Source organism: Corythoichthys intestinalis, chromosome 21, assembly GCF_030265065.1.
Source record: "Corythoichthys intestinalis isolate RoL2023-P3 chromosome 21, ASM3026506v1, whole genome shotgun sequence".
Taxonomy (NCBI): domain Eukaryota; kingdom Metazoa; phylum Chordata; class Actinopteri; order Syngnathiformes; family Syngnathidae; genus Corythoichthys; species Corythoichthys intestinalis.
The window spans coordinates 13574219-13592626 of record NC_080415.1 but is presented as its reverse complement, the minus strand read 5'-3'; the positions used below and the strand labels follow the sequence as shown (position 1 = coordinate 13592626).

The following is an 18408-nucleotide window of genomic DNA, read 5'->3' as shown; positions in this document are numbered from 1 at the left end:
TTTGCTCTTGAGGTTCATGTGTAATACAGAGAGAGACCTGGAACTGAACACAAACAGCAAAATACCAATCACATTAGGCCCTTTCACAGACTTTGGCAATATTGGTATTACACCAGTATCTGGTTGAATAGCTGCAATGGTTTTCAATGTAAGAAGTGAATCCTGGGTGTCAAACCTTAAGCCTCGGTCCTATGTTCCAAGACTACCTTAAAAGCTGACCTATTCCCGAGCAGACATCAACACCTTATTTCATATCCCTACTTTAAAAACCGCTGCACCAGTAGTTTGAGCAGGTTCGATACCTGTTCAGTGCTTAATTCTTCAACCACTTCCTAAGCCCCTGATAAAAAAAAAAATATATATAATAATAATAAATGGATGGGTTGTGTAAGGACTCCAAACTAGACAAAAGTTGCATAAAAAAGATCAGAGTTAAAGTGTTACTGTTAGACATCAACAGAAATTTGCATTTTGCTACAAACTTCATGATAGCACCCGTGTCTTGACTCGTTTTAGTCCTTCCTGAGCACAATCTGGTAAAACAAACATGGTGTCATTTCAAGTCGGTCTGGATCCAAGCCCAGTTGAAACAGCCTCATATCCCACAGATACCAAAGTTAACACGTTGCCTTGCAGGTCATCTGTCTTGCAGGGCTCCACTTCCACTGTATTTTCCTGAAGTAACTTTTTCTTCGCTCTGCTTCGCCCTTTGTTTTTTGAGATGGCCTTTCCTTGCTCTTTGATGCCGAGGGAAGTCTTGTGACACCGGCGTTGTCGCCTGCGGATGCGGCGTGTCGGCACAATGGATTCAAGAGGCTCCGTTGTGGCGGAGCCCGATAGGATGCGGATCTGCTGCTCGATTACCGCAACGATCATGTCCAGAGCCACGTCCAGCATTCCCAGTCCAAGGCCGTGTGTTGCGCTGTCAAAGGCCCCACTGTTGGTTGGGTCCTTGAAACTTTTCCGCATGTCCTCAAGGTGATTTCTGCACATAGACATAAGCTGTATTACATTTCTGTTTCTTTGAATATTATTATTTCCTGCACTCACGTACATACTTTGTCTCAATGATTTTGGACCAGTGTTGGACTGTGTTTGTGCTTGGGATAAGCTGTTTTGCCATGTTGCCATAGTCAATGTAGTCATGAGAGAACTCCTTCATGTCGTCGCACAATGCTCTCGTGTCACCTGACAACACATGCACATTCAAACACAGCTAAGTAACACATAATGTGAGTTTCTCTGTGATAGACCGTTTTATGAATATATACCTATACAGAGGTAGTCAAGCTGGGCTGTTCATGTACTTGAAAAGCTAGACACACTAGCACTGTTTGGTCTTTCTTATATGGAGCGGAGTTCTTTTTCTCAGATAATCAGCTTCGTTTTTTTAAATGTGAACGCGCATCTGAACTCTAGTTCGGACCAAACAAACGAACTCTGGTCCGCTCAAAAATCGTGGGTCTCGGTGTGCTTATGGTACATTATGTGCAGCTGCTGTCAGGCTCCCTCCCCTCGAAGGAGGGAAGTACAGTATTTCCTCTTCTAAATTGTCCAATCAATGAGTGTGCCTTTCCTCCAAGTGATGTTACTCTGAAAAGTACGGTTGGCGCAGTGTGAATACTCAACCTTTTTAACAAAGCATTTGCAAGTGTTGTTGCGAGGTAGCTCTCCAACTGGCCCCGGGTCCTTCTGGTCTAATGTGAAAGTATAGTCACTTTCTTAAAATAAATAAAATTCTGATTCTCAACAAATTCCAATGGAGATTGTAGCGACCGCACCATTTCGCCTTTGCTCCTCTCACTTACAGTAACCTCCAGTGACCATGGAGAAGAACGAGTAAGCAGATACTGTCTTACTTTAAAAAAAGAAAAACTTACGGAAATCACCTAACAATTTTCAAACCAGACTCAACCAGAGGATTTAGATTGTGAGGCCTTTACTCATCTTTCTTCACCTTCGGTCAGTTTGGAGAAAGATGAGGAAACAGAAGTAGTGGTACTGGGCGTGAGGCCGAGGACACTCAGGGACTCCAACAGTGTCTTCTTGCTTGCCGGTCCTCGGCTCACGCGAGTGTAGGCGGCCAATGAACGCAGGGACATTTTCTCTGGAGCCTGCAGGCGGCGCTTAATCTCGTCATAGGAGATGAGATGTTTCCCTGTAAATGGGAGTCAGTGACAAGGTTGTCATTATAATTCAATAGCAAATGCTGATTTCTGTTTAAAGGGCTACTTACGAGCCTTGGAACCTTTCATGTTGGGATCCAGGAGTGATGACACCTCTGCAAAGGGCATTTGTGTGGCGAATTCTTCAGTGTTGCTGGAGTTCTGTGGCAATACCTGACTCTGAATGGCTTCCTCAGTCTGTACTTGGGTAGAAACCTCCATTTGAGGTTGAAGATGAGGCTGGATGGCATGCATTTCCACCTGGGTGCTCTCCAGTGTAACTTGGTCTTGAGGTGGAGGCAGGAGAAGTGTGTTTTCGGCTAAGCCCTGCAGACCCATTCCCGCTGTGGTCACAGTTTGGTCTGAGGACACCTGAAATATTCCCATGACAGGCTTCACCATGGTGAAAAGCATGTTGCCTTGCGCGTCCAGGCCCACGACCCTTGTAGACTGTTCCATTTTGGTTCTGAATCAGTAGACCATGTGGTAACTACCGTAGCTTGTGGTGAAACTCTGTGCTTCGTTTTTACACTGTCAGGAGGTTCATTATCACTTTGGGTAAAAGCAGATCCTTCCTACAAGGCAAAAAAGCACATTGAGTGTGGTATAAAAGAACAAAAAGATGATTCTTACTCAATAGCGTACCGTACGAATGCTATTTTTAGACTGTGACGTCGCCATCGTAATGCGGAAGTGGGTCATTATAGATTCACCCTTGCATACAATTCATGTTATTTCTACTATTTTCACCGATAATCTTTCAAAAAAGAACACGACGATAGAACACTGCTGCTATGGAACTTGTAGAAATGACTCTAGACATTACGACATATGAAAGATGTTTTCTTTATACGTTTCCTGAAACCAAAAACTCGGAGGAAAAAAATGTGAAGAATGGATCAAGTTGCGCGGACATCCAAAAAACCAGTTTAACGCCAGCAATGTGAAGCCTTTCGCATTTCATATGCAGTAAACATTTTGTTGGGGGCAGTGGTCCTACATAAGAAGAGGTAAGCCATTTTGATATTTTTACTTATTTTTTTATCGTGGCGTTTTGCTGTGCTGCTTATCTGACAATGAATGACCTGAAAAAAATTAAAATGTAATCTGACTGCCAATGTTACATTTTCTGTTGTAAACAAAACAACTTTAGGGGAAATTGTAAATAAATTATAGCATTAAGATTTGTTATGAGTGAAAGAATCAAAAGTGTTCGTTGGCTGTTATTGAGTCGCATTTGCGATCACTACACAAAAATAGCAATGTAAATTGCCCCCAAGGACGGTCAGAGACGTAAGACAACCAGAGGATACAAGAAACACAGGGCATATGGTGGTAAAGGATAGATTGTTGAAAAAGGAGAGCGTCATTGTCAGTGGCGTAAGGCAATGCGCACAAGAAAAAGGTGTCGATAAAACGCTAACTCTGGATCAGGTCGGCTCGTCTTTTTCAGCCCTCGACACTCAAGCCATGTCTTTAACTGAACATTTGTATGTTCTTCCACATCTTTAGCAGGGAATTTGGCACCAGTGACATCATTTTCGGACAGAATTGGTAGGTTTAGCTCAGTAAACTTCTCGTTTGTACACTATTTCCATTCATTTAGGGACAAATGGGAGGTTGACCCGCCTAGCCACAATTGCTAACGTCATGAATATTAATAAGTAAAAGTGACGTGTTGCGCATGGTACGCCATTGCAAATACACATTTTATTTTACAAATTTAACAAGAGAAAACAATAATCCATCAACTTCCAATACGTCCATATCTACTTTGATAGCAGCAAAATATATCCATTGACAGAACCTAATATCCTGTCTGACCTTTGTAAATCAAGATGCCTAACATGTTGGTGAGCAAATAATTAAAAGTGAAAGTGTAATTATGCAGTCAAAATTTCAAATATTTCAAAATTACTCTTTATGTACATAGTTTCTGAAGAAAGTTCTGATGAAGTGTCAACCCTGGCTCACGCTAGTAGAATTAGATACTTTGACACATAAAATGTTTGCTTTCATTTCATTTTGCGATCGTTCAAAATGGCTGCCACCGCCGAGTTGTTTTGTTTGCTACAGCAGTATCGACTCTCCGGATAAATGTGTGTTGGCTCCAAACGTGGCCAGAAAGGCCGAATAAGCAACATCCGTCTCCCAAAAGCAACCGGTGAGTGAAGGTGGTCCCACTCACCGGCTTTCTCGCCTAAACAGCTACTGATCCTAGAACGGTCCTCGTTGAGTCAAGCGACATTTTCTCTTCCTCCTTGATACCGCCTCGGCGGGTTGCAAATCAGCTCTACTAGTACCGTTGCCGGTTGCGCTTAATCCAGGCGCTCATTGGTTGAATAGCACGTCAGTCATTTTGAAAGTGATCGGCCATTGGCTAAGACAAAATAACAACGAAGGACGGGAGACTTCCGGCTTCTGCTACGTATTTATCTGCAAAGAAACAAGACCGAATTAAATAATATAAATAAAATCAAACAAAAATAAAACAGCGAATAACTGAAAGGCAATCCAGTGATTAAAAAATACTAATGCACTAGAAAATTAAATAAACAGTGTTAATGTGTCTCAGAAAAACGATTAAATTTAATTAAATAAGGTCACATTATGTTTAGATTAGTAGGCCTACCGGAATGAAATATTAGCCCACATTTTTCCTTTCATGTCATTGAGCTGTATTTTAAGCAGGCACGTGAAGGGGTGGGGGTAGGGGGGCGAAGGGTGCTTGAGAACCTGCCGCTTCACCCCTACATGCCCCTTTTGACTGTTTTTTTTTTGTGTGTGTGTGTGTGTGTGTGTGTATGTGTATGCTGGCCGACTGTGCAGGCATGCCACTGAGTACTTTACTTGAACACCGACAACACCTTAAAATAAAAATGACAAAAAAAGGCATCTGTGTGCCGTTAAGCTGCCGCATAACCCCCCCCCCCCATAGTTTTCTACTTTAATAATTAATTACCCCCCACCCCATTGCTATTTCGATCCATGTGTCTACTCTCTACAGGCAACCATACTTGTCCATTCCCTTCACAACATTATCTAGAAAGGTACACATCTTTAAGTTCTCTAATAATGAAATAATAGTTTTGAAAAAACAGCGTTGATGATGGCTCAGTGAACATCTAATTTGGTTTGTTCTCAGATGACCATGCCGAGTAAGGGAGTTTTGATAACGAGGTTGAAGAAAGAAAAGAGGCAAAGACTGAGTCACAGCCAGAAAGTGTTGATGACAGTGTTGATTTCTATTCACTATTCCCCCCTCCCGATTAAAGTCTGTCACAGTCACAGGCAATTATACTGTAAAGCTGGTTAAAGTGGAAGTTATGTTGTTGTAAGGTGTATGTAATTCTTGTTCATGTGCCCCTTATCATTGGTACCTGTCCCTCCATCGCTCTCTGCACGACCCTGACTTTAAAGCTAAATCATGCGCATTAAATAAAGTGGCACATTAAGTGTTTGAAATTTTATTTTTTTGTAAGTTGGTAACCATAAAAAAAACAAAAAAAACAAAGTAAAGCACAGAAAATTGAAATGATTGAAACCACAGCAGCGCCAACAACAGCAAGGCAACTGTTAAAGAATTAAAACAAATTTAATAAATAAATGAAAAACAAAAAACGAGGCAGCATGGTGAGCTATTGGCTAGCACATATGCCTCACAGTCCTGTACTCCAATTTCACAAAAATATGCATGTTTAGGTTGATTGAAGGGCTTTTTCTATGTGCCCTATGATCGACAAATTAACTTATCTGGACAAGCTTTTTATGGTGGTAGGAACTCATTGGAATAATGTTGTGAAAAGCCCTGCAGTTGTAACAAAAAGAAGCGCATAACAATTTTTTTTTTACATAGTGACGACAACCAGACACAAATTGGACTCATAACAATCTTTGGCGTTTGCAGTGTGATGAAGTCATCAGTCGGTCATCATCCGAAATTCTTGGTGGTGTCTCGTCTTTTTTCAAGTCAGGCGCTCAGTGTCGCCGTTGTCGCTGCTGGACCCCCATTGTGCCAGGGGCGGTGATGTAGACTGGCGGTTGGGGCTGTCGCAGGAAGGGAATACGCTTCAGGTTGTGTGCCTGGGCAGTGTGGGTATCTGCGATTGGGCCTGGAGAGAAATAACAATAAAAAAAACTTATAGTGCAAGACAAGGTATGCAAGTGTATCCTAGCGGAAAGAATCTTGTTTAACAGTATGGAAAAAAAAAAAATCTTTTTTATGAAGTGTTATAGTGGAGACCAGTGTTGTTAATCTTACTTTAAAAGAAGTAATTAGCTAAGGTACAGTTACAAATTAGTTTTCCCAAAAAGTAATTGAGTGAGTAACTCAGTTACCTAAATTTAAGAGTACTTACTCAGCAAAATAACTGACGTTACTTTTTAATGTTCTACATGTTATTACATGATCCATTCTATAACATCTTTCACATCAAATAAGTTTATATTAGCTGACTGAGTTGAACTGTCTTTTTAATTCCCTCCCCCCACCAAACATAGGTCAAACTTTTTACATTTTTTAAAGATTCACCTATATAAGAGTGTAATTCTATGCTTTTAACTTTCAAATGCTGTGAGAAAAAAATGCCCTGTTTTCCCTGTTGTACATACCCCCAATATATATATATATATATATACACATATATATATTTTTTTGTTGTTGTTGTTGTTTTTCAATATGCAGGTGAGGCTCTGAATCTTGTCCCTCTCTCATCTTTGCACTAGTTGTTTTAATAAAATAAATAAATAAATAAATAAATAAATAAAATTTAGGGCTGTCAAACGATTTAAAATTTTAATCGAGTTAATTACAGCTTAAAAATTAATTAATCGTAATTAATCGCAATTCAAACCATCTATAAAATATGCCATATTTTTCTGTAAATTGTAAATTGTATTGTTGGAATGAAAAGATAAGACACAAGACGGATATATACATTCAACATACGTACTGTACTTGTATTAACATAAGTACTGTATTTGTTTATTATAACAATAAATCAACAAGATGGCATAACATTATTAACATTCTCTAAAAGCGATCCATGGATAGAAAAAAAAAAAAAAAAAAGTTCTTAAAAGATAAATGTTAGTACAAGTTATAGAAATTTTATATTAAAACCCCTCTTAATGTTTTCGTTTTATTAACATTTTTAAAATTTTCAATCAAAAAATAAACTAGTAGCTCGCCATTGTTGATGTCAATAATTACACCTTGCTCACTCCCCAAACCCATAAAATTATTTGGACCCAAGCGCCAGCAGAGGGCGCCAAACAACAAAAAACAAGTAACAAGCGGACATTACACTGCTGTCATTTTAATCTGTTTGAGCGGGGCATGCGCGTTAATTGCGTCAAATATTTTAATGTTCATTCATTCATTCATTCATTTTCCATGCCGCTTATTCCTCACGAGGGTCGCGGAGGTGCTGGAGCCTATCCCAGCTAACTTCGGGCAGTAGGCAGGGGACACCCTGAATTGGTTGCCAGCCAATCGCAGGGCACAAGGAGACACACAACCATTCACGCACACACTCACACCTATGGACAACTTAGAGTGTTCAATCAGCCTACCATGCATGTTTTTGGGATGTGGGAGGAAACCGGAGTTCCTGGAGGAAACCCACGCAGGCACGGGGAGAACATGCAAACTCCACACAGGAAGGCCGAAGCCCGGGATTGAACCCTTGATCTCAGAACTGTGAGGCAGACGTGCTAACCACTCAGCCACCGTGCCGCCATATTTTAATGTGATTAATTAAAAAAATTAATTACTGCCCGTTAATGCGATAATTTTGACAGCCTGAATAAAATCACAATATGGATTTATGGATACGTCATTCAAGAAAACTTTTGGACAAGTGACTATTTTTTTGGAATAAAAAACAAAAAAAATTATTATTATTGTATTATAGCATCTACAAGGGCAACGCCTAATTGGTGATGAAAATGCATACTCAACAGGAAAACAGTCCACTATTTTCAATTAACTGTACCCACCTGAACACCACGAACTGTATGTAAAAAAAAAAAAAAAGTTGCCTGAGAGTTTTAGATGACGCTCGCCACCCTAAATGCTAATGCTAGTGAGAACGCGAATGCTATGCTAATTCTCCAAGCACCCTAGCATTGCGTTTGCAACGGTGTCACAACCCCCTTTCTTCCTCCCCCCTCCCGCTCTGCTCTCTCCGTGTCTCTCAGACATCTGGCTCCTCATTCAACCAAATTGTAGTAAGATAGTATTGCGCACCTTCACATTCTCAGTAACGGTGTTGCACATATGGGAAAAGTAATTAATTAGATAACTTGCTACTGACAAAAATATTGCCGTTAGTAACGCAGTTATACTCTAAGGCCATTATTAACAACACTGGTGGAGACAAACATCAATATAAGCCAATATTTGCAGAAAGTAGGCAAAATAGCCACCGTAAGACATTTGTATATGCCAGCACTATTTCAGCCAATCAAATGATTAATTCCAATGCAAATAATATGTATTTCCGATTATCCTGCCGACTCGTCACGCATTGGCTACTCGTATGCATATCCAATTGGAGAAACAAGCTACAGTTGCCTGAGTCCCACACGGGAAATGGAGAAAGACAGAGACAGATTTCTCAGGTACAGAAATATAGAGTGTGTGGTGTGCCTATTTAATTAGAGCTACTTTCTACCTATTTCAAGTGTATCAGCATTTGCGTGCTGTAGGCGTGTAATGTGACTTAGTCCTTGTCCAAGCTGGCAGCCAAATTAGATTTTTAGCCCATCCAGATTAAACCCGGTTGGCTTTTTTTTGTCATCTGAACAGTTACAAACACAGAAATCTGATTTTTGAGAGACAGATTGAAACCACAGTTTCATATTAGATGGATGAAGATGCTTCTCAGTTTGATTAGCCTGCCTAGATGGGTTTTGACTACCCGTGACGTCACTCTATGCTGCCTGATGCCTTCGTTGCCACAGCAACCTGTCAGGTTCGTCAGTCATGTGGCCCAGTCTGAACAGCCAAAGATCTCATTTGGACACTTGCAAAAATAGTGTGAACAGTTAAGCCCTAAAAATAATATCTGAGGAGGAATCCCATTGGAATCAAATATGCCTACTGTCTGAACACAGCTTGACTGTATTTGTCCCCTTTCAAACCTAGTACCTGCACGTGTAATTTGGAGGTGTTAACGTTGCTGTTGGCATCGACTTACCTGCTTGCTGGCTGCTGATTGGTACCCTGACTTTGGCAAGAGGCGGGACTCCTCTGAATTGGGAACGGAGCGCAGGGATCTGGGACTGGCCACTGATGTGAAGGTGTGCCTCGGACGTGCTGTCCAAGGGGCGGAGCCTTGCGGCCGTGCTCATTTTGGAATGAGGTAGCTGAACGAGAGGGAAGAGTCATCTTATGTTGATTAAATGTATGTTTCTAGTGATAAGGTGACTATATGTTTAGTATGAAATCTAGGTAACTTTAAACAATAGTGCGTTTATGGTATTTTGGTTTATGTTTAAAGTCACACAGCAGCAATTGCATAGTATACATGTTCATTCTTAGAAAATTTAAACAAGTTCATTTTTTTGCCGGGCTTAATATTTAACTCATTGACTGCCATGATTGTCCTATAACTGCCAGCTCTTCAGTCAAATTGGATTGGACGTCTATCTCCATCAATGGCAGTGAAACATGATAGCTACCGGTAGGTAAGTGGAAATAATTGTATGATTTTTGTCACAAGACTGCACGTGTTTAGTATGAATGCGTAATGTGTGTACAAGTTTATGTTTATGATCATGAGGCAATATTCAGTAGATGAGTTCAGAGTAACTAAGTTTTTGCTGCTGCAAGATGGCTTATGTATAGTATGTGTAGATTTTGAATAACCACAGTGGTACCTCTACTTACAACATTAACTGGTTCTGGAAGTAGTTTTATAAACTGAAAATTCCATAAGTAGAGACACATTTTCCATGTAAATGCCCTAATCTGTTCCAAGCCTCTCAAAATTCAGACATAAATCTTTTATCAAGCATAAAAATGGATCTAATCTTGTAACAAATACATGTTACAATTATATTATTGCACAATAACAGTAAAATGAGAGTTGTGTATTACAGGTAGTCCCCGCGTTACGAACGAGTTCCGTTCCTAGGCTGGCGATGTAATCCGCATTACACCGTAAATCAGAATTAACCCTTTAAGTCCCTCTAAATACAAAATAACTCAAAAAACATGCATTATACATCATATTAATGAGATCTCGTAAAAACAAAATACTGTGAGTTACATTGTGTTAAAGGCCGTTATATTGAATGACTATTCAGCTTTAAAAAAAATAAAAACAACTGGCAAGTGAGTCGCTTTGCTGAGAGAAAAGTGCCCTGCGGAAAAAGTAGGGGGGCGAGAGAGGGGGGATATCACGGTCACTCAGGTCGCCTCTCTAAATGCGAGCCCACTGTCCAGACTAAAAAAAAAAACGGACTCGCAAGAGGAGTTGGCGCCGGGGGAGAAACAGCAGCAGCGGCAGTAGCAGCATGAGAACAAGGAAGTGGGAAGTCCAAAAAAGTCTCCCCCAAGCCGAAAAGGGCGTTTCTCGGGCGGACACATGAGAACTGGAGATGACAGCGGGTGTCTGCTTGAGCCTAGTCCGAAAAAGGCGCATTGTCGGCGGCCAGGGAAAAACCGGAGGTTGGGGCGGGCGTCATAACGCTCCCAAGCTGAAAAGGGCGCTTCTCTGGGGGACACATGAGAACCGGAGATGACAGCAGGTGGGACCTGATGCCATCAGGAACTGCAGGATGGTGGCGATGCTGCTGGGGGAGGAGGAATGGCAAGAACTAGGTACTGTTTATGCGACTAAACAAACAAACAGAAAAAAAACATGACTGGAGACAGAACGGCAGACGAGATTTGCCGTTGTAAAGTCGAAATCGCGGAAGTCGCGTACGTCGTAACCCGGGGACCACCAAAGAATAAAGTATAAAAGTTAATACGCTCAGGTAAAGCTGTCGGAACACGAGGGGCGAATGAGGAGGATGGTGGAATACACACATACAGTAGAGGTCCTTCTTAGCCAATTGGATGCCAGAAAGATGCTAGGCAATAGCCAATGGCAAAGCATAAGTGTGTTACGTTCAGTGAACTCTTAGAGCTGCGAGTAGCAGGCCAGTCTCTATTTTTCGAAACAAGAGGCAATATTTTCCCGTTGAGGCGTGTCTTAACCTGAAAATTCCTTACAGTGGGGAGAACAAGTATTTGATACACTGCCGATTTAGCTGATTTTCCCACTTGCAAAGCATGTAGAGGTCTGTAATTTGTATCATACTGTATGTACAGATGTTTGTAAGTAGAGGTACACCTGTATACGGTTACAGTGGGGCAAATAAGTATTTAGTCAACCAATTGTGCAAGTTCTCCTACTTGAAGATTAGAGAGGCCTGTAATTGTCAACATGGGTACACCTCAACCATGAGAGACAGAATGTGGAAAAAAAAAACAGAAAATCCCATTGTTTGATTTTCAAAGAATTTATTTCCAAATTAGAGTGGATAAGTATTTGGTCACCTACAAACAAGCAAGATTTCTGGCTGTCAAAGAGGTCTAACTTCTTCTAATGAGGCTCCCCTCGTTACCTGTATTAATGGCATCTGTTTTAACTCATTATCGGTATAAAAGACACCTGTCCAAAATCTCAGTCAGTCACACTCCAAGCTCCACTATGGCCAAGACCAAAGAGCTGTTGAAAGACACCAGAGACAAAATTGTGGACCTGCACCATGCCGGGAAGACTGAATCTGCAATAGGTAAAACACTTGGTGTAAAGAAATCAACTGTGGGAGCAATTATTAGAAAATGGAAGACATACAAGACCACTGATAATCTCCCTCGATCTGGGGCTCCATGCAAGGTCTCACCCCGTGGCGTCAAAATGATAACAAGAATGGTGAGCAAAAATCCCAGAACCACACGGTGGGACCTAGTGAATGACCTACAGAGAGCTGGGACCACAGGAACAAAGGCTACTATCAGTAACACAATGCGCCGCCAGGGACTCAAATCCTGCACTGCCAGACGTGTCCCCCTGCTGAAGAAAGTACACATCTAGGCCCGTTTGCGGTTCGCTAGAGAGCATTTGTATGAACCAGAAGAGGACTGAGAGAATGTGTTATGGTCAGATGAAACCAAAATAGAACTTTATGGTAGAAACACAGGTTCTCGTGTTTGGAGGAGAAAGAATGCTGAATTGCATCAGAAGAACACCATACCCACTGTGAAGCATGGGGGTGGAAACATCATGCTTTGGGGCTGTTTTTTTGCAAAGGGACCAGGACGACTGATCTGTGTAAAGGAAAGAATGAATGCGGCCATGTATCGAGAGATTTTGAGTGAAAATCTCCTTCCATCAGCAAGGGCATTGAAGATGAGATGTGGCTGGGTCTTTCAGCATGACAGTTATCCCAAACACACAGCCAGGGCAACAAAGGAGTGGCTTCGTAAGAAGCATTTCAAGGTCCTGGAGTGGCCTAGCCAGTCTCCAGATCTCAACCCCATAGAAAATCTGTGGAGGAAGTTGAAAGTCCGTGTTACCCAACGACAGCCCCAAAACATCACTGCTATCGAGGAGATCTGCATGGAGGAATGGGCCAAAATACCAGCAACAGTGTGTGAAAAGCTTGTGAAGAGTTAAAGAAAACGTTTGGCCTCCGTCATTGCCAACAAAGGGTACATAACAAAGTATTGAGATGAACTTTTGATATTGACCAAATAATTATTTTCCACCATGATTTGCAAATAAATTCTTTAAAAATCAAACAATGTCATTTTCTGTTTTTTTTTTTTCCACATTCTGTCCCCCGTGGTTGAGGTTTACCCATGTTGACAATTACTGGCCTCTCTAATATTTCAAGTGGGAGAACTTGCACGATTAGTGCAGGGTACCCGCGGGTTATTAAAAGTATTAAAAAAGCATTGAATTTAGTTTTCCATTATCAAAGGTATTAAAAGTATCAAATTAGCTGTTGTAAGTCTGGAATTTTTTCGCCGTGGTCTTAATTTTCAAGAACATCTCAGTGCAACCTAAATTATATCCGTGACGAAGTTTTTTTTTTTTTTTTTAATCCATAACGAAGATGACGCATAGAATTTTTACGATGCACTGCACTACAAATCGAAATGCAACTCGTGCGTGCCAAACCACCACAACCAGCAAAACGGAGAATCCATCCACCTCTGCATCGGGAATGCGTCCGTTTGTCGGTGGAACGAAAACCCTGCAGGCAGAAGTATTGTGGATTCTGAACACCAAAACAGACCATCAGTCATATACTTCAAATGAGTCCATTGGTGATCTGTTTCGGATATTACGTCATTTTTGGTTGGCATCGGCTGTCACAATGTTGGTCATATTGCGTTTTGTTCCAGTGGGAGCATTCCCGATGTCTTTTGTAACGAATTTTCAGTTAGCAGAAAAAAACGCACATTTTCTTAAAGTGCCTGTGACACGAAAAAGCATGTTTATTTCATAATACACGCGGTATTTTATGCCCCTGAATGATATGGGCCGCTTGGATGTGTGTGGAAGCGATCGCTATTTTTATTTAGTTTTTTGAATCCCGCGCCATGAAAATGAGTGACTTCCGGCTTCGGTCTTGCATTGAGGAGGAGGGCGCTGTGACGTGTACGGTAGAAGACGTCCTCTTCACGCTACAGTGTACTGTTGTGTATGAGGAAGAAGGATTCAGCTGATTTTGCGGATTAATACGTTTATTTTTCGCATCACGCCAGCCAAACGGCTGCAGAAAAATCATTCTGTATGAGGGAGAGGCGTATGCGCCTTTTTGGAGTTTCAAAAGGTTCCCATTCACCGTGGATATTTACTGTGGGACCATTGGACTTACGAGGAAGTGAGTAAACATCTTGTTTTGTATTATGTCAAATACGAATACAGCGATTACAAAGTAAACACTACAAACTTTCTTTAAATGAAGGACTACTTACGTTTGATCATTGATAGGCATGTAAAAAACTCTCCTAATGCTCATTAGCAGCAGCACATTAGCTGCACAACAACTCCAGCCACCCTCCTCCGGGGAACGAACTGTAAATTGCTCTCCGCCGGGCGGTTTGCCGATCCGCGATGACAATCGACAACCGGGTCGTCATGTCAAATAATCCAGGATAGTTATGTGTGATTTTCCGCTTCGAAGACTTTGAAACATCACTCGGTTCGGGTTAGCATGTCGGCTAGCTGCCTCTTGGCTTGTTTACATTCTCCGAAGCCGGGGAAGGGAAATGACATATGTCCGATTTCGGTGTTGTAAAATATCGTTCGGGAGGTGCGACAGTAAAGGTGAAGTCGACAGTTTTGACCATTATGGAGTAATTTTGCCATGTCGTCCTGAATAAATGCATTTTTATTATTTCATATTCCATTCAGCACAAGACTGTTATTTGTCATGACCATGCCATTTATTTAGCAATTGGGGAAAATACTTGGATAAAAAGAATATCCTGTAAAAATATTGAAGTAAAGAGACAGAAACAATGACATTTTGCCGCTCTCTTCATCGCGTTTTCCTCGTTGTGAATACTTCCCCCTCGACGGGCTGACTGGTCCTTCTCAAGCCATTTATATAGCTATTGGGGAAAATACTTGGATAAAAAGAATATCCTGTAAAAATACTGAAGTAAAGAGACAGAAACAATGACATTTTGCCGCTCTCTTTGTCGCGTTTTCCTCGTTGTGAATAGTTCCCCCTCGACGGGCTGACTGGTCCTTCTCAAGCCATTTATATAGCTATTGGGGAAAAATACTTGGATAAAAAGAATATCCTGTAAAAATATTGGAGAGACTGAAACAATGACATTTTGTGGCTCTCTTCGTCGCGTTTTCCTCGTTCTGAATAATTCCCCCTCAATGGGCTGAATAGTAAAACCGATGAGCCCAGTCTACCGCTGACGTCATCCACCTGTTGGGGACGCTAAAGCCCTATAATGGTAGGCGTGGCTAACCGGCAGATTAAAAGACTAATTTCTCGTCATCTGTGCTTTGCTAAATTGTTGTATATAGTCGAATCGTCTCAAAATATGATTCTAATTCACATAATAATGCCATTTAAGACTTTTTTTCTTGTGTCATATGCTCTTTAATGTTTAAATAGTCTACATATTTTTATGACCATTATAAGTTCATTTACACAATGAAATAACGCTGGAAAAGTTTGTTAAACATAATGTTGCTCAAATCGTGTTTTTTTCCCGGAGGGAGCACTCCCGACTTTGTAACTCCAGCCAATTTAAGCTCATCAAGACTTTAAGATAGAGGTAAAATCGGGCCTAAAAAGTCCAGCCCGACCCGAACTGGTCTGCGGGTATTAAAGCCCGACCCGCGTTTTGTGTGATAACATTTGTGACGATGTCTGCATAAAAGCCTGTCTTTTATAACGAATTCTCAGTTGGCAGAAAAAAAACGCACATTTTCTTAATGTTTAAATAGACTACATATATTTATGATCATTATAAATTTATTTACACAACGAAATAACTAGAGGTGTGCAAAATTTCCGATTCTTAGATTATTCGCGATTCGGCCGTGGAAGATTCGAGAACGGTTCACAAACATCCAAATTCCGATTATTGAAATATGCCAAGTAAAGCGGAAGTACAACACACTCAGCGCGCCGCGCGGTCTTCGGGACGGAACGGAGCAGGAGTAGCTAGACATCATGCTTCTCATTAACCGGCCCCTCGGGTAATGCCAACGCTCAACTCACGGCTCTAGCTCAACTCATGCCACGAGATAAAAAAATCACAACAACATACCTGACTGCTGCCGAAAAGCTGCTACAAGTACAGACAGCTAAGATACATAATGTTACGGTAGATATCATTTATATAGGACTAGATGCAATATAGACTCGATAGCGGTAGCAGCACATCTGCAAAAAGCTAGATGCGGGCGTTAGTAAACGGCCGCCATCTTAAAGCAGTAAACTTCCCTGCAATGCTGTTGTAGCGAACCTTCCAAACAAACCTAATTAACTTTTTATCTAAAATACTCCTAAATCGGTAAAATATTGACTTGAATCTATCTTTAAAATAGTTTTAAAACTTTCACATGTCAAAAGTAGACAAAAGGGAAATTATGGAATAACGGGAGCAATTTTAACAACTTTAACGGTTGATTCACAACATTAAATTAATTGAATGTAGTTTAAAGCTGCTGATACAGAATGGGGACTGGAGTTTTTTTATTTAATGTTATTTTTGTATATTTGTTTACTGCTATATGTTAACTTGATACTGAAATAGTAGTTTGGTGTAGCCTGAGAGTATTTTTGAACAATTTTGGAACTAATGTACAAAACTTTAATTTAAAAAAAAAAAAAAAAAAAAAAAAAAGGAGGGGGGGCATCAATAATCGTTTTATAATCGAATCGGAGCCTCTGAATCGTAATCGTAATCGAATCGTTAGGTGCCCAAAGATTCCCAGCTCTAGAAATAACGCTAGAAAAGTTTGTTAAATATAAATAAAATGGTGCGTATAGGCACGCTCTGGCTCTGCAATGACCATATAGCGCCTTCTTTTTTTTTTTTTAATCCAAATTATTTATTTTATAACAAGTATTCCTTAGTTTATCATTCATACATCGTTAATATATAATTATTTCAAAAAGTTAGCGAGAAAGAACCCTGGCCCAGCCCAGCGTAATAATTGACATTTTAATTTTGGTCATGTTTTCATTTTTTTTAATTTAGCTGTTTCCAGCTTGCTATGTTTATAATTGCGATGTTTGTTTACCGCTTTTCCCTCTTACTGCGAAGAGGGAGGAAGTTACATCAGCCGCTGCTATGATATTTAAGTCATCGGCCATCTGCTGTGACCCGGGAATTTAACGCCTGCTTTCACGCACACTGCTTCCCATGTCAGTCGACACGGGAAATTGTTTTCACACACAACTGCTGCACGGTTAAGTCCTGCGATATTCCCGTTGTTTTGGAGTATGTGATAGGGGCTCAAGTTACATCCAGATACTTTAGGTTGCAGTTTATGGGTCATGCGAAGGCAGTGGACCTGCTTAAACATTTCGGTTTGCCTTTCGAATGAATGTGAAGTTCGCCGTTTTAACTCGAGAGTTAGCCATGTTCACTGGGGTCTTGGCAGGTGCACTAGCGGCTAGCCTGTTACAGAAGATGGCTGGTCTGAGTCCATAATTATTGTGTGCGTGTGTGTGTGTTTAAAAAAAATTCTGACAGACTTTATAATGTTACTTTAAATGTGTTTTAATTGTATCTTCAATATATGTGCATTCTTTTGTCAAACACACTTAGTAATTGAGGTTAAATTTGATGTTCAGTGCTTTATTTATTTAATATGATTTAATACTATCTAAATAATGGGTGCGAGAAAAGTATTAATTTTCAGTTGAAATGGCATTAAAAAAGGTCTTAAAAGTCTTGAATTTAGATTTATCAATCCTGGGGGGACCCTGTAGTGGTTGACTAAATACTTATTTACCCCACTGTACATGTTAGTAATCATCAGGCATCTTTTGCAACTGGATGTTTATAGAAAGTTCACTCACTGCTTGTCCGTTGACCTCAAAAGAGCGCGAGCGCCTCTTCTTGCGGCGTGCTTCAAAGTCAGCCTCTCTGTGAGTTTGGTTCTTTCCGGTGAGCTTGTGGTTCCGCGTCCAGGTAGCTTGTAGGCCAGGCCCCTCGCCTGTGCTGCTGGACAAATTGTCGTCTGAGGTGGCGTGCCGGAGTTCGGGGCTGGGCTGTCTTCCATGCCGTAACGGCAGACCTCTCTTTTGCTTGGCGGGCTCCAAAGGCGAAGGGGCGGGCGGTAAATACAATGATTCCAGTTCCCGTGCTTTGGAGCGCCGCCGTGCCGCCTTCACCGCAATATTCTGGATACCTTTCAAAAGCTGTTGCTTCTCTGCGGATAGAAGTGAAATGTTTGTTAGGAATTGTTTACAAGGGGTGGGCATCGCACCATTTTGGAAATCTCACCATTTCGTGAAAGCGGGGCGTCAGCCCCAGCCTCACTGCTCTCGGGTGAAGAATCAAGCTGGCTGCTGACGCTGTGGCTGAGGTGATTGTAGCTTAGTGAGCTCAGTGGAGCTACAGGCTGCAGCTAAATTGATAAATGACAGCGTTACAATCACAGAAATATTCCCACACAATGGCAATTCAATTTATTGCCATTGTGTGGTTAAATGTCTAGTATAAGTATGACCGTATGACAGCAGCTGT

The 18408-nt window shown here is 41.1% G+C and overlaps 2 protein-coding genes across 3 annotated transcripts in view; both read right to left on the bottom strand.

The window, feature by feature from the left end:
- Positions 1-11: 11 nt before the first annotated feature.
- On the bottom strand, positions 12-4549 carry si:ch73-127m5.2 (uncharacterized protein LOC561202 homolog). Of its 2 annotated transcripts, none has more exons than XM_057826396.1 (5): positions 4354-4549; positions 2237-2740; positions 1958-2158; positions 1059-1188; positions 12-985 (listed from the first exon to the last, which is right to left on the bottom strand). In XM_057826396.1, exons 2-5 carry the CDS (start codon positions 2622-2624, stop codon positions 559-561), a joined length of 1146 nt encoding a protein of 381 aa, XP_057682379.1. In that variant the 5' UTR covers positions 2625-2740; positions 4354-4549; the 3' UTR covers positions 12-558. The 2 variants fall into 2 exon arrangements, with proteins under 2 accessions (XP_057682379.1, XP_057682380.1); XM_057826397.1 differs by lacking the exon at positions 4354-4549 and adding an exon at positions 4095-4315.
- Positions 4550-5513: 964 nt separating this feature from the next.
- kif19 (kinesin family member 19) overlaps positions 5514-18408 on the bottom strand; it is a 65134-nt gene continuing 52239 nt past the window's right edge. Inside the window, exons 17-20 of the mRNA XM_057826395.1 lie at positions 18166-18289; positions 17739-18091; positions 9368-9536; positions 5514-6277 (exon numbers count right to left, since the gene is read on the bottom strand). Of these exons, the coding sequence (XP_057682378.1) occupies positions 6144-6277; positions 9368-9536; positions 17739-18091; positions 18166-18289 (780 nt within the window). The 3' untranslated portion in view covers positions 5514-6143. The remainder of the gene's footprint in view (positions 6278-9367; positions 9537-17738; positions 18092-18165; positions 18290-18408) is intronic.